The sequence below is a fragment of the Ipomoea triloba genome, chromosome 14 (assembly GCF_003576645.1).
Source record: "Ipomoea triloba cultivar NCNSP0323 chromosome 14, ASM357664v1".
In the NCBI taxonomy this organism is placed as follows: domain Eukaryota; kingdom Viridiplantae; phylum Streptophyta; class Magnoliopsida; order Solanales; family Convolvulaceae; genus Ipomoea; species Ipomoea triloba.
Window position 1 is genome coordinate 6,379,935 of NC_044929.1, and position 13,093 is coordinate 6,393,027.

Below are 13,093 nucleotides of genomic sequence, written 5' to 3' on the forward strand. Positions count from 1 at the left end.
CTTTTTCTTTAGGTGTTTTGCTTGGGGTTCATTTGGTTCAACCATTATTGTTGAATGAGTTATTGTGGATAAAGAAATCCCTAGTTTAAGAAAAAAGATTAAATAAATTAATAAAAATTTGAAAATTTGAAAATTTAAAATATTATGTATTCCAAAGATATTAAAAGATAGTTTCTCGCTTCAATTTGCTGGGTAATGGGTTATTTGAGTACTTTCATTGTCAACAAATCCCCCAAGTAGTTAATATGATTGGTGTAACTACATTTTTAATGGTATTAAAGAAATACATATGTATCATTTTTTGGTGTAACTACTAATTTATTTAATTCAAAAGAGTAAAATAGAGTGATTCCGCTTCAATTTGTTGGGTTATTTGAGTACTCTCTTTGTCAATCAATCCCCAAGTAGTTAATATAATTAGCTTCAAATTATTTTAATTTTTTTTCATAGTATTAATAAAATACTTGGTAAATAAATAAATAACATTATTTTGTACTATAACTTTGATATTTAATTACAAGATATTGTAAAAATAAGATAATGGACAATGTAATGAATATCAATTGATAAATTTGAATGTAAAGAATCTTTGCATGAGAGAAAATAAAGACAATATAACTAATGAAATTATTTTTCTTATTTAATTTAATTTTTTGATAATGAATAATTTTTTCAAATAAAGATATTGTAGACACATAATTCTAAATTAAAGAAATACATATGTATTATTGTTGTAGCTACTAATTTATTTAATTTAATAAGAGTAAAATAGAGTGAGAAACTTAATTATGTCAAATTTGATTGAGATGAGGTTCGAACCTAAGACCTTTCTTATAGAAATTAATGGGTAAGTTAAAAGTTAACGGAATATTAACGAAGAAGAGAATATTTAACAGAAAACTTAACGGATAATCATAAAAGTAAGGTTAAATTAGATAATATCTATTAATAATATTAATCTGAATTATCTTAACCATCTATTTGATTAAATAATTCATCTGAACCATCCATTTGATTAAATAATTTGACCGCCATGTTTTCTACCCATTTTAGGTCTAACTCTCTTTGGCTCTTATTAGTATAGTAGATTTGTGCAGTTATACTTTTATACCTAAGTATATTCCTTTTCATCATATCGGCTTTACTTTATTCCGCATCCTCCCTATCTAAATGAATTAATTGTAATTATACTAATATTCGTATAATTATTAGCTTAATTAACAAAGGGTTGTTCAATCGGTTAACCATCCAGTAAACTGATCCGCTTTAACCTTTAACCGAACCGAACTTTTTATTACTGAATTAATAGAACTGAAGTTTTTTTTTCTGATAAATTGGTCGGTTAACCGATTAACCAAACTTTTTAAGCTAAAGTTTTAAATTCTAAAAATAATTTATATAATAATAAATTCAATTAAAATAATACAAAAATAATACCATAACAACATTACAAATTTATAGGGATTAAAATGGAGGATTTTGTTTTTTATTAATTGTATAGATTACGTTGCAGGGAAGTATATGTATTGTATTATTATTACCATTAGTAATTTTAATTTAGAATTGTATTACGAATAAAAAAGTAGGAAAACATATATTGTATTAGGAATTGTATTACTATAATCATATTTTAAAATATTACGCAAACCTTTATAGTATAAGAGTGTTTTGGACAAGAAGTTAAAATGGAGGATTTTGTTTTTATTAATNCTTTTTCTTTAGGTGTTTTGCTTGGGGTTCATTTGGTTCAACCATTATTGTTGAATGAGTTATTGTGGATAAAGAAATCCCTAGTTTAAGAAAAAAGATTAAATAAATTAATAAAAATTTGAAAATTTGAAAATTTAAAATATTATGTATTCCAAAGATATTAAAAGATAGTTTCTCGCTTCAATTTGCTGGGTAATGGGTTATTTGAGTACTTTCATTGTCAACAAATCCCCCAAGTAGTTAATATGATTGGTGTAACTACATTTTTAATGGTATTAAAGAAATACATATGTATCATTTTTTGGTGTAACTACTAATTTATTTAATTCAAAAGAGTAAAATAGAGTGATTCCGCTTCAATTTGTTGGGTTATTTGAGTACTCTCTTTGTCAATCAATCCCCAAGTAGTTAATATAATTAGCTTCAAATTATTTTAATTTTTTTTCATAGTATTAATAAAATACTTGGTAAATAAATAAATAACATTATTTTGTACTATAACTTTGATATTTAATTACAAGATATTGTAAAAATAAGATAATGGACAATGTAATGAATATCAATTGATAAATTTGAATGTAAAGAATCTTTGCATGAGAGAAAATAAAGACAATATAACTAATGAAATTATTTTTCTTATTTAATTTAATTTTTTGATAATGAATAATTTTTTCAAATAAAGATATTGTAGACACATAATTCTAAATTAAAGAAATACATATGTATTATTGTTGTAGCTACTAATTTATTTAATTTAATAAGAGTAAAATAGAGTGAGAAACTTAATTATGTCAAATTTGATTGAGATGAGGTTCGAACCTAAGACCTTTCTTATAGAAATTAATGGGTAAGTTAAAAGTTAACGGAATATTAACGAAGAAGAGAATATTTAACAGAAAACTTAACGGATAATCATAAAAGTAAGGTTAAATTAGATAATATCTATTAATAATATTAATCTGAATTATCTTAACCATCTATTTGATTAAATAATTCATCTGAACCATCCATTTGATTAAATAATTTGACCGCCATGTTTTCTACCCATTTTAGGTCTAACTCTCTTTGGCTCTTATTAGTATAGTAGATTTGTGCAGTTATACTTTTATACCTAAGTATATTCCTTTTCATCATATCGGCTTTACTTTATTCCGCATCCTCCCTATCTAAATGAATTAATTGTAATTATACTAATATTCGTATAATTATTAGCTTAATTAACAAAGGGTTGTTCAATCGGTTAACCATCCAGTAAACTGATCCGCTTTAACCTTTAACCGAACCGAACTTTTTATTACTGAATTAATAGAACTGAAGTTTTTTTTTCTGATAAATTGGTCGGTTAACCGATTAACCAAACTTTTTAAGCTAAAGTTTTAAATTCTAAAAATAATTTATATAATAATAAATTCAATTAAAATAATACAAAAATAATACCATAACAACATTACAAATTTATAGGGATTAAAATGGAGGATTTTGTTTTTTATTAATTGTATAGATTACGTTGCAGGGAAGTATATGTATTGTATTATTATTACCATTAGTAATTTTAATTTAGAATTGTATTACGAATAAAAAAGTAGGAAAACATATATTGTATTAGGAATTGTATTACTATAATCATATTTTAAAATATTACGCAAACCTTTATAGTATAAGAGTGTTTTGGACAAGAAGTTAAAATGGAGGATTTTGTTTTTATTAATAGTATAAATTATTATTATTATTATTGTCAAATTTTTTCTTTTCCCTCTTATTTCTCTCCTCTCTCACATACATTTGGAGTATTAGGACTCTACTGAGTTAAGTTATATTGTAACTCTACCTTGTACATGTGTATTTATCATTCCTTATTGTAATTAATAGTTATATTGTTAACAAAATACAAGTTCTAATATTATTTTTTTTGAAAACCAACACAAACTTTTCATTACGTTATAGTAAATTCCAAGGTACATGTAGGTGGCTCAAAAAGTCAATACCTAGAGCTTCTATACAAAAGGGTGGATTTGGCCAAATCATGGCCAAATCATGGCCCTGACAATTTCTTGTTCTTGCTGTGTTGGGTAGACCCGATCTCATTAGATTCTGGCAGTCCTTTATTATAACCCCTGCATAAGAGCGAACGCCGAGAGGATTGTTTAAGCTTAGGCAAGCATTCATGCAGTCCGTTAGGATTGTCACCCTACTCCATCTCTCTTGTTTAATCCATGACAAAACTTCTTTGATTGCCAGAGCTCTGCATGGTAGGGATCAAGGCTGCATACAGTCGTGCCGGATCGGGCTGCTACGTAAAGATCTTCGCTATTTTTTACTACAGCACCAAAACCGGCGAGCCCTACTTCTTCGAATAGTGCTGCATGCATAAACGAATTGAAACAACGCAAGCCTGAAGTAGGTTGATATTGTTCTGGTATGGTCGCTAACGGGGCCTTTCCATTTTTTGCGTGTGCTTCCTGCCATGCAGCCAGCCAGCCAGCCTGTTGCTTGATTTACAACCACAGTACATTTGCGTTAACAGATTTGTTGTTCCAAACCACTTCGTTTCTGGCACACCAGATAAACCAAAGCAGGTAAATATAGGGCTTATGGTGATACCAGCTGTTGCCCATTCTGGAGAGACCATCGGACATTCAAGGAAAATATGAGCACTGTCTCATCTGCCAAATTGCATAGAGGGCATTCCGGTGCTACATCCACCCTCCTCTTACGTAAGACAGTACGGACTGGCAGGATTTCCTTTACACCTCTCCATAGTAAGTTTCTTACCTTTGGTGCCACTCCCAGTTTCCAAAGCCTACCCCATGCTGAGAAGTTGCTATTTGCTGGTTGCGAGAGCGATTGAAGCCTGTATCCGCTGTATGTGTACCGAGTAGCTCCCTCTTAGTTCGTGTCTCCAAATCTCGGTTTACTGGAGTTTTGGCAATCCGTTGAACATCACCAGAGTTAAACATACTTCTCAGTAACTCTGTATTCCAACTCATACCACCTGGAAGCATTAATGACGAAACAGAGTATTCACTATACTGTTTGCAGAATGGAGTAGTTAGCTCTTCTAGCAGCCCAGATCTTTGTTTGGCGCCCATTGCCTATTCTTCTAGCAACACCTTTTTTTAACAGATCCCGCCCTGTCAGCACACATAGCTGGGGTTGCTACTTGCTGTTGCGTCTAACACTGAGCCTTGAAGATTCTGGCCCCCAAGGAACTTGGATCAGTGAGTAGTCTCCAGCTCTGCTTTGCAAGCAACGCCTGGTTAAAGTCCTTCAACTTTTTCATCCCCAGGCCACCCTGCCCCTTAGGTACTGCAAGTCGATCCCAAGACAACAAATGTATACCGCCACTGCTTCCACAGATATTTGTTCATTACCTTTTGTAGGGTGTCGCATAGAGAGTCACAATATAACTTCGACTCACTAGAGTCCTAATAGGAGATGTTCTTAATCCCTAGAACATATTACACGCCAAACTACTGCGAAATTCTGTAATCTACAACATATTGCACTGCCAACCACTGCGGAATTCTTTAATGCACAACATATTGTATTCCAAACATAACATATGAAACTAAACTGCGAAAATCTTTAACCTAGAACAAGCTAGATTACACCTAACAAAACACCTGACACCAACTACACTTTCCCATCATTTATAACAAGGATTGCGTGGAATTCATATTCATTTTATGAGATTGGAGCATTTGACATCTAATCTTCAAGTGTGTAATCAATTTTTTATTAGTCTATAATGTCATTCACTAAGTAATAGGAAAAACCAAATAAAACTTATGAATACAAGAGAATGTACAAAATTCTCAGATTGCCCTGTCAAAAATTTCCTTCCAAGTTATGTAATTAGAGAATTTTATATAAACATTTTAAGTGTTTAGTGCAAATATTACATGAAAATATAGCAGTGGTGAAACTTAACATTTCCTATTACACTACTCTTCACTAAAAATGGATATATATATACCCTTTAGGTGTGGATGTGTGGTCTAGTTATGACTATGGATGATAACGTCCAGGAGATGGGAGGGCCTTTGGATGATAACGTCCGCAGAACTGATTTCAATAGTTGTTGGGATATCTAATATGTATCGGACCCTAGCTCAGTTGGTAGAGCGGAGGACTGTAGTTGGAGTCTGTCCAAACCGAAATCCTTAGGTTGCTGGTTCGAATCCGGCAGGTCGGAGTTTTTGTCTGTTAATATTTCCGTTCATCCTTCAACGCAAGAAATCCAAAAATTGTTGAAAACGCCGTTGCCGGGGATCGAACCCGGGTCACCAGCGTGACAGGCGGGAATACTTACCACTATACTACAACGACCTCAACGCTTTGAATTTTACACCATAGTATATAAATAATAAAATGATCCTTGTAATTAATCGAATGAATCCTTTGTTTCTTAATTGATATATACCTTTCTTAAGCCTTGTATCCTATTTCCAGCCTTTTTTTTTTCCTCACTGAACATTTATCCTATAACTGCACAACCAACATCATTTGACTACTACAAATCTCAATAGTTAAACTATGGACTCGAGTCACCTTACAAAGTGAACCCATCACAATTTACATACTGAATGTTCATAATTTGAATATTCATTGTGTAAATTGTGAATATTTAGTTATGAATATTCAATATATAAATTGTACTTATGAATATTCAATATATAAATTTTAATATGTAAAATTTTAGATCCAATCAATCTTGCAAAGTGGACCGGATCCACATAATAATTTGCCTATAAATCTACTACAGATTGTGGGCACACCCAACCACTAAAAATCTACTACATACATATTGCACGATCGTTATACCGTGGACCACGATGCACATAGCAATGTGCACCACGGACGTAAACGACGTCTGATAATGCTAAATACGGCAATACGGATATCAAAACGGGAAAGTACGATCTCTTATTATTGCAAAAGGATCTAAGCCCGGTTACAATATAAAAAGGGCTCGATGGGCTCGGCGAATCGGCAATGGGCTTTCCTAATGTCCGAGCACACTTCAAGGCTTAGTGTAGAATCAGCCAAAAGATCCCTCTCTCTCCTCATTAATGCGGTATTTATAAGAGAGGAAAGCTGCGGTCTCCGGGGCTCCGGCATGGTGGATACGTGGCACGCATGCGTCTACCTCGCTCCTCGCCCAAGCGGGAAGGAGCACGTGGCGGCCCCGATTTGACCTCTGGCAACCAACCGAGGTTATGGCCGGTCTAAAGCGGTCGGACCGTAAACATGGTCGGGTCGAGATGCCGACCCACCGATCTACCTAACCGACCGGCGTAAGTGTGTATTAATACTATCAACGTCGTTTCGGTGTTAGTGGACGCGGACGCGAATTTCTCCAATGAATTCATTATCTATAATACACATAATTATTATCTAGAATACACAGAATGTTTGCCCAGAATACACAGAATATTGACACAAAATACACAGAACTCATTCTTCTAACATTCGAATGCACAAACACATCACAACCTGTGTTAATAACATGAATACACAGAATATTGACACAAAATACACAAAACTCATCCTCCTAAACATTCGAATGCACAAACACATCACAACATGTATTACTAACATGAATACACATAACGGTTGCCTAGAATACACAGAACGGTTGCCTAGAATACACATAATATTAACATAAATACGAAGACCGACCGAAACGGGAAACATGATTTTCAAAAAAACGAACGGTTAGTTTACAATGCTCAAAATGACGTCGTTTACGTACGTGGTGCACATTGTTATGTGCACCGTGGTGCACGGTATAATTTGCCCAGATTGCACTGCCAACCACCGCTGAAATCTTTAAGTTAATCCACAACAGATTGCCATCTGAGACCATATTGCGGAATTCTTTAAAGGATTATATTATTGCGCCCATTTCATATTCATATATTCATATTCTTTTGCTCTACTCTATATAAATTGGCTCCACTACTCCTATAACAAGTACCACCAGCATCTAACTTGTTTTCCGATAAATATGTCATCATCAGCTTGTTTAAAGAATATTTTAATACAACGACGGCTTTGTGCATCAAAGTACAACGTGTTCTTAAACTTTAGAGGAAAAGGCACTCGTCGCAGTTTTGCGTCCTCTACACAAGGCTTTGTATTTAGAAGGGATTAGTGCATTCAAAGATGACATTAATTAATAATCTCAACAAAGGGGATTGGATTAGGAAAGAGCTCTTTCGGGCAATTGAAGCGTGTCGAATTGCCATCATATTTCTATCTAAAAACTACGCCACTTCTACATGGTGTTTAGATGAGCTTGTGAAAATCATGAAATATGAAAATAATCGAACCATTTTCCAGATCTTTTATGATGTTTGCCCATCAGATGTCCGGCATTTGTGGGGTAGCTTTGCTCAAGCCTTTATTCAACATGAGATAAACCACAAGATTGACCCCAAGAGGGTGAAGATATGGAAACGAGCTTTGCGAGCTGCAGCAGAGATATCAGGATTTAACCTGCTCAATGATGTCTACAAAGGGTAATAGATATTACAAATCCAAGTTTTTGATACTTTGTATTTGAGTCGCAAATTATGTTATGGACCCGGCCGGGTCTATCAAGGTGGACTCGGGTTTACGTTCATAAATTTAGAACTTTATGTTCACAATTTTAAAACTCTATATTCACAATTTTAGAACTCTATATTCAGAATTACATTACTCAATATTCACAATTTTGTTATATGGATTCAAAAATTGTGTTAAATTGTTGAATATATAGTTATGAAATTGTGAATATAAAGTTATGAAATTGTGAATATAGAGTTATGTAATTGTGAATATAGAGGTCTAAAATTTTGGACATACAGTTCTAAAATTGTGAACATAAAATTCTAAAATTGTGAACATAGACACGAGTCCACCTTGCAAGGTGAACTCGGGTCCATGACATAACAACCGTATTTGAGTTGATTCCAATTTTAACCTTTCAATTATAGTGATTCTCACTTTTGATCAATAACTTTAATTTGTTTCACTTTTAATCCTAAGTATTTAAAATGTTTCCACTTTTTAAAGATCCCCTCAAACTTCACCATCTGTGGCAAATTGTACCATGGACCATGGTCCACATTGTAATGTGGATCATTGATGAATGTTCACCTAATTAATGGGCCAAGGGAGCGATGGAATTTCGCCTTTATGTAGGTAAAGTTAAAATGTCAGTATAATTGAAAGACAAAAGTTTTATAATTTATGAGACGGTCTTACAAAAGTTTTTGCCTTAAATTTTATATGAATAGATTTAGATCATAATTGAAAGTATTTCCTAATATGACTGAATAATACTTTGTATGAGCACATAATATTTATTAATATGTATTTAGAAAAATTTTATAGTATAATTTTCTTAATTATAATTTATATTGTTAGATTTATAATTAAGATAATTATATTTAGAAATTTAAAAATTAATATTTTAATTTTGTATTATTAATATGATGCATAAGTATATGTATATATTTAAATAGATTTCTAAATATTTATGAATGTACATTTACTTAATTTTATAATTTTATTTACTTAATTATATTTCATATTATCTTAAGGAATTGCATTTAGAAATGAAAAGAATTTAATTTTTAAATTTATTATAGATTATAGATTAATATAGTTAATAAATATAGTTATGGATTAATATAGTTAATAAAGGTCTTAGGTTTGAACCCCATCCCAATCAGAATTGGCATAATTGTTAAACATATACTACGAATATGATAAATGTATTAAAAATATAATATAAAATTTAACATAAACTTTTGTCAAATAATCAGTCCGACAGTTGAGCATCAAAGATTATAAATCAGGAACCTTGAAAATCATTTTCTTGCATTTAAAAAAAATTAGGTTAAGTTTTTTTTTTCCTTTTTATTTTCTTTTAATTAATCTTCTTTTGGTTATTTAAAGCAAGACTCAATATTTCAATTTTGTTTTTGCGTTATTTGAATGATTTATGTCATTATGGTATTAATATTTTTTTGTATGTATTTCTATAATGGTACAATTGTACATTTTCTTACATCATTGTCAGACCTGCACAACCTAATTACAAAGTTGTTAATCATAAATACAACTACACCTGGCTCTAAAATAGGGGTGTAAACAAATCAAATAATTTTGATTCGATTCGTGATTCGAATTCGAATAGTTATATTCGAATTCGAATATTTCGAATACGAATCCGAATTCGAACACACATTTTGATTCGAATGTTATTCAAATCCAAATACAAATCAGGATAGATTCGATTCGAATATTATTCGAATATATATATATATATAAAGAAACTAAACTAGTAAAGGCATACCCTAAGCTAAAATAAAAGTGAGAGCAGCCGCTTCAGTGCAAGTCCTCCCAGTTCGGCAGCCGCAGTTCCCAACTTCGCCTCTTCCACCAATTGCTTCGCAATCTTCTTGTCCTCCCCTTTTCACGGCAGACTACCGTCGTGGCAAGGAAGCACATCAACAAGGAGAGCAACTCAGCAAGGCAGGGCAGCAACTCCTCACGACCACTGTCGTTCGGCGAAGGCAACAATCTTCACGACCGCAGAAATTTTTGTTATATTTTATCTTAATGTGTTGAAAAATTTAGAAAAAAAATTAAGATAGTCATTTCGAATTCGAATATTCGAATCGAATCGAATATATTCGAATAAATTGGTCGAATCGAATACGAATTGGAATTTAGGATTCGAACACTAAACGAATTCGAATTCGAATACTCATCAAAATAATCGAATTCAAATCGAATACTGAAGTATTTGACTCGATTCGATTCGTTTACACCTCTACTCTAAAACGGTATGATCATTTTTCAAAGAATTGACAATGTTGATAACTCACTGGCTCTAATTGAACAAGTTTACACATCTTTCTCAGAATTTTATTAATGCATGAAAACTTCTAAAAAAATTTGTAAGTTAATTTGTACTATATTATTATAACAATATCTATTGTAACTATATATTTCGAGTTATTTATTATCATCATCTATTGACAACAATTGTAATAATTGTCAGTGACAAACTCCCAAAATAATTCGTCTCAACAATGAATGTAAATGAAAAAAAAAATCATTGCCTTCATTGTTGTGGATGAAAAGTAAGTATCCATCCCACTTTATTGCTCTTATTAAATTAAATAACTTAGTAGCTACAAAAAATAATAATAAATATGCATTTAATTAATTTAGAATTAGATGTGTATTCAAAAATTTAGAATTAGATATCTATAATGACTTTATACAAAAAAATTAGTCATTATAAAAAAATTAAAAAAGAAATATAATTTCATTAGTTATATTATCTTTATTTTCTATAATTCAAAGATTTCTTACATTTAAATTCATTAATTAATTTTTTTTTGAGAATAAATTCATTAATTAATTGTATACACAATATTGTCACTTGTCTTCATTTTACATTATCTTGTAATTAAATATCAAAGTTATAATACAAAATATGTTATATATATATATATATACCAATTATTTTATACAAGTATAATAAATATTAATATTTTATTCAATACTTTCAAATGATAATTTACGATACACATCTCACAACTCATAAAACATGTATGAAAAAACTACCACTGCCAAATATCAACAGAAGCTTACAAAATCAAGACTTCATAGTACAACTAAGATTCTAGTTATATAGAGTACAACAAGGTAAATCAACAGCTTCCTACACCATAATCTCATTGCATGACGTTGTAGTTCTCTATGCTATTACCAGAAACCCAATTGTATATAACACACTACCAATAGAAAGAAGAGGACAAGTACTGAAGATGAAGACAATGACAATGCTACCCAAAAGAGAATTAATAAGACTTCGAGAAATTCAAACAAAAAGTAGTATTTTTATTTAGACTATCGTTTTTAGACTAAGTATTTAGACATTTTTTTTTTCAAAAAAAAAAAGACTAAGTATTTAGACCAATGTTATTACAAAGTTGCAAACATTTATTTTAGTGACAATTATAATCAATCACTCCTATATTATCTTGCATTCATATATTTTGAATTACCTATTTAAATAAACAAATTCAATACTTAATTGCGTATGCATGAACATCTATATAATCTTGCATTGATATACTTTGAAATACTTATTTAAAAAATAATCATTAGGCATTATCTCATTCGCGCAACGCTAGCGAAAAAAACTAGTAAGTAATATAAAGTCCAAAATGCCAATTGTTATTGTTGTTATTATTATTATTATTATTATTATTATTATTATTATTATTAAATGAAATAACACACCCACCATCGGCGGATTCGGCGCACAGAATGAAAATTTTGCTGTTCAAAATTTAAGCAAATAAGCTATATACATATCAAATTTAAATACTTGAGAGTTTTTAAAAAACATACTTGATTAAGGTTGACCAAGAATGATTATTGCTCAAGAACGATGCTCTCTGTTGACCGTAGTCGAAGAATAATAACGCTATAATCTAGAAGGGAAGATCAAACATTAATTTTAGGTTAAAAAAAGGGAAGGTAATTTTGTCTGAGGATTTTTTTCTTCCTAAACTCCACGGAATTAAAATCCAGGGGGAACATAATTCCATGAAAATGACAAGGCGTTTGGTTGGAGGGAAGGAATTATGTGGGAAAGGAATTGCAATTCCATGGGAAAAGAATAAAGTGGGAATAAAGTGGGAGTTTAAATTCCAGTGTTTGGTTGGAGGGAATAAAATTAGTAGGAATTTCAATTCCAATGTTTAGTATACATGAAAATTGAAAGGAATAAGTAGTATAAAGTCCAAAATGTTGTTGTTATTATTATTATTATTATTATTATTAAATGACAAGTACACAAAAAATATAACATATTAAATTCAAATACCACCCATCTACCGTATCTCTTGAACTAAATATATTGTAATTAATTTTCATGCAAATACTTCATCAAATGTTAAGCTTCATAAGACATACATCAAAATTAATCCAAGAACCAAGATATACATAATGTGCTTTTCAAAGTTTAGGCAACTCAAAATTTGCTTTCAAAATTTCTGCATATAAAGATTTACACAACTCACGCCATTCCATCACTATTTTGAACAATTTTGCATATATATTTTGAACAGATCAGCGCACAAACAGAAAATTTTGCTTTTTAAAATTTAGATAAATACGTTATATACACATATCAAATTTAAATATTTAAGAGTTATGAGAAAACAAGATAATACATGGTATTAACTAAAAGAGAAGGTCAGACATCAATTTTAGGTTAAAAAAGAGAAGGGTAATTTTGTCTCAGAAGTATCTGTTTTTAATCTTAAAATTCATGGAATTGAAATCCCGGGGGGGGGGGGAGGGT

General features: G+C 30.9%; 1 protein-coding gene and 2 non-coding genes across 3 annotated transcripts; 2 read left to right on the top strand and 1 right to left on the bottom strand.

The window, feature by feature from the left end:
• The first annotated feature begins 5,811 nt into the window (after positions 1 to 5,811).
• TRNAY-GUA lies at positions 5,812 to 5,905 on the top strand. Its single transcript has 2 exons — positions 5,812 to 5,848; positions 5,870 to 5,905. It is a non-coding gene; the product is annotated as a tRNA-Tyr (tRNA).
• A 62-nt stretch (positions 5,906 to 5,967) lies between these two features.
• Positions 5,968 to 6,039, bottom strand: TRNAD-GUC. Its single transcript has one exon. It is a non-coding gene; the product is annotated as a tRNA-Asp (tRNA).
• A 1,839-nt stretch (positions 6,040 to 7,878) lies between these two features.
• Positions 7,879 to 8,238, top strand: LOC116003862 (TMV resistance protein N-like). The gene has a single exon (XM_031243803.1). It carries the CDS (start codon positions 7,879 to 7,881, stop codon positions 8,236 to 8,238), a length of 360 nt encoding a protein of 119 aa, XP_031099663.1.
• The last annotated feature ends 4,855 nt before the right edge of the window (positions 8,239 to 13,093 follow it).

Excerpts from the sequence above, each read along its gene's own strand:
- LOC116003862 (XM_031243803.1), top strand. The coding sequence starts at position 7,879 with ATGACATTAATTAATAATCTCAACAAAGGGGATTGGATTAGGAAAGAG.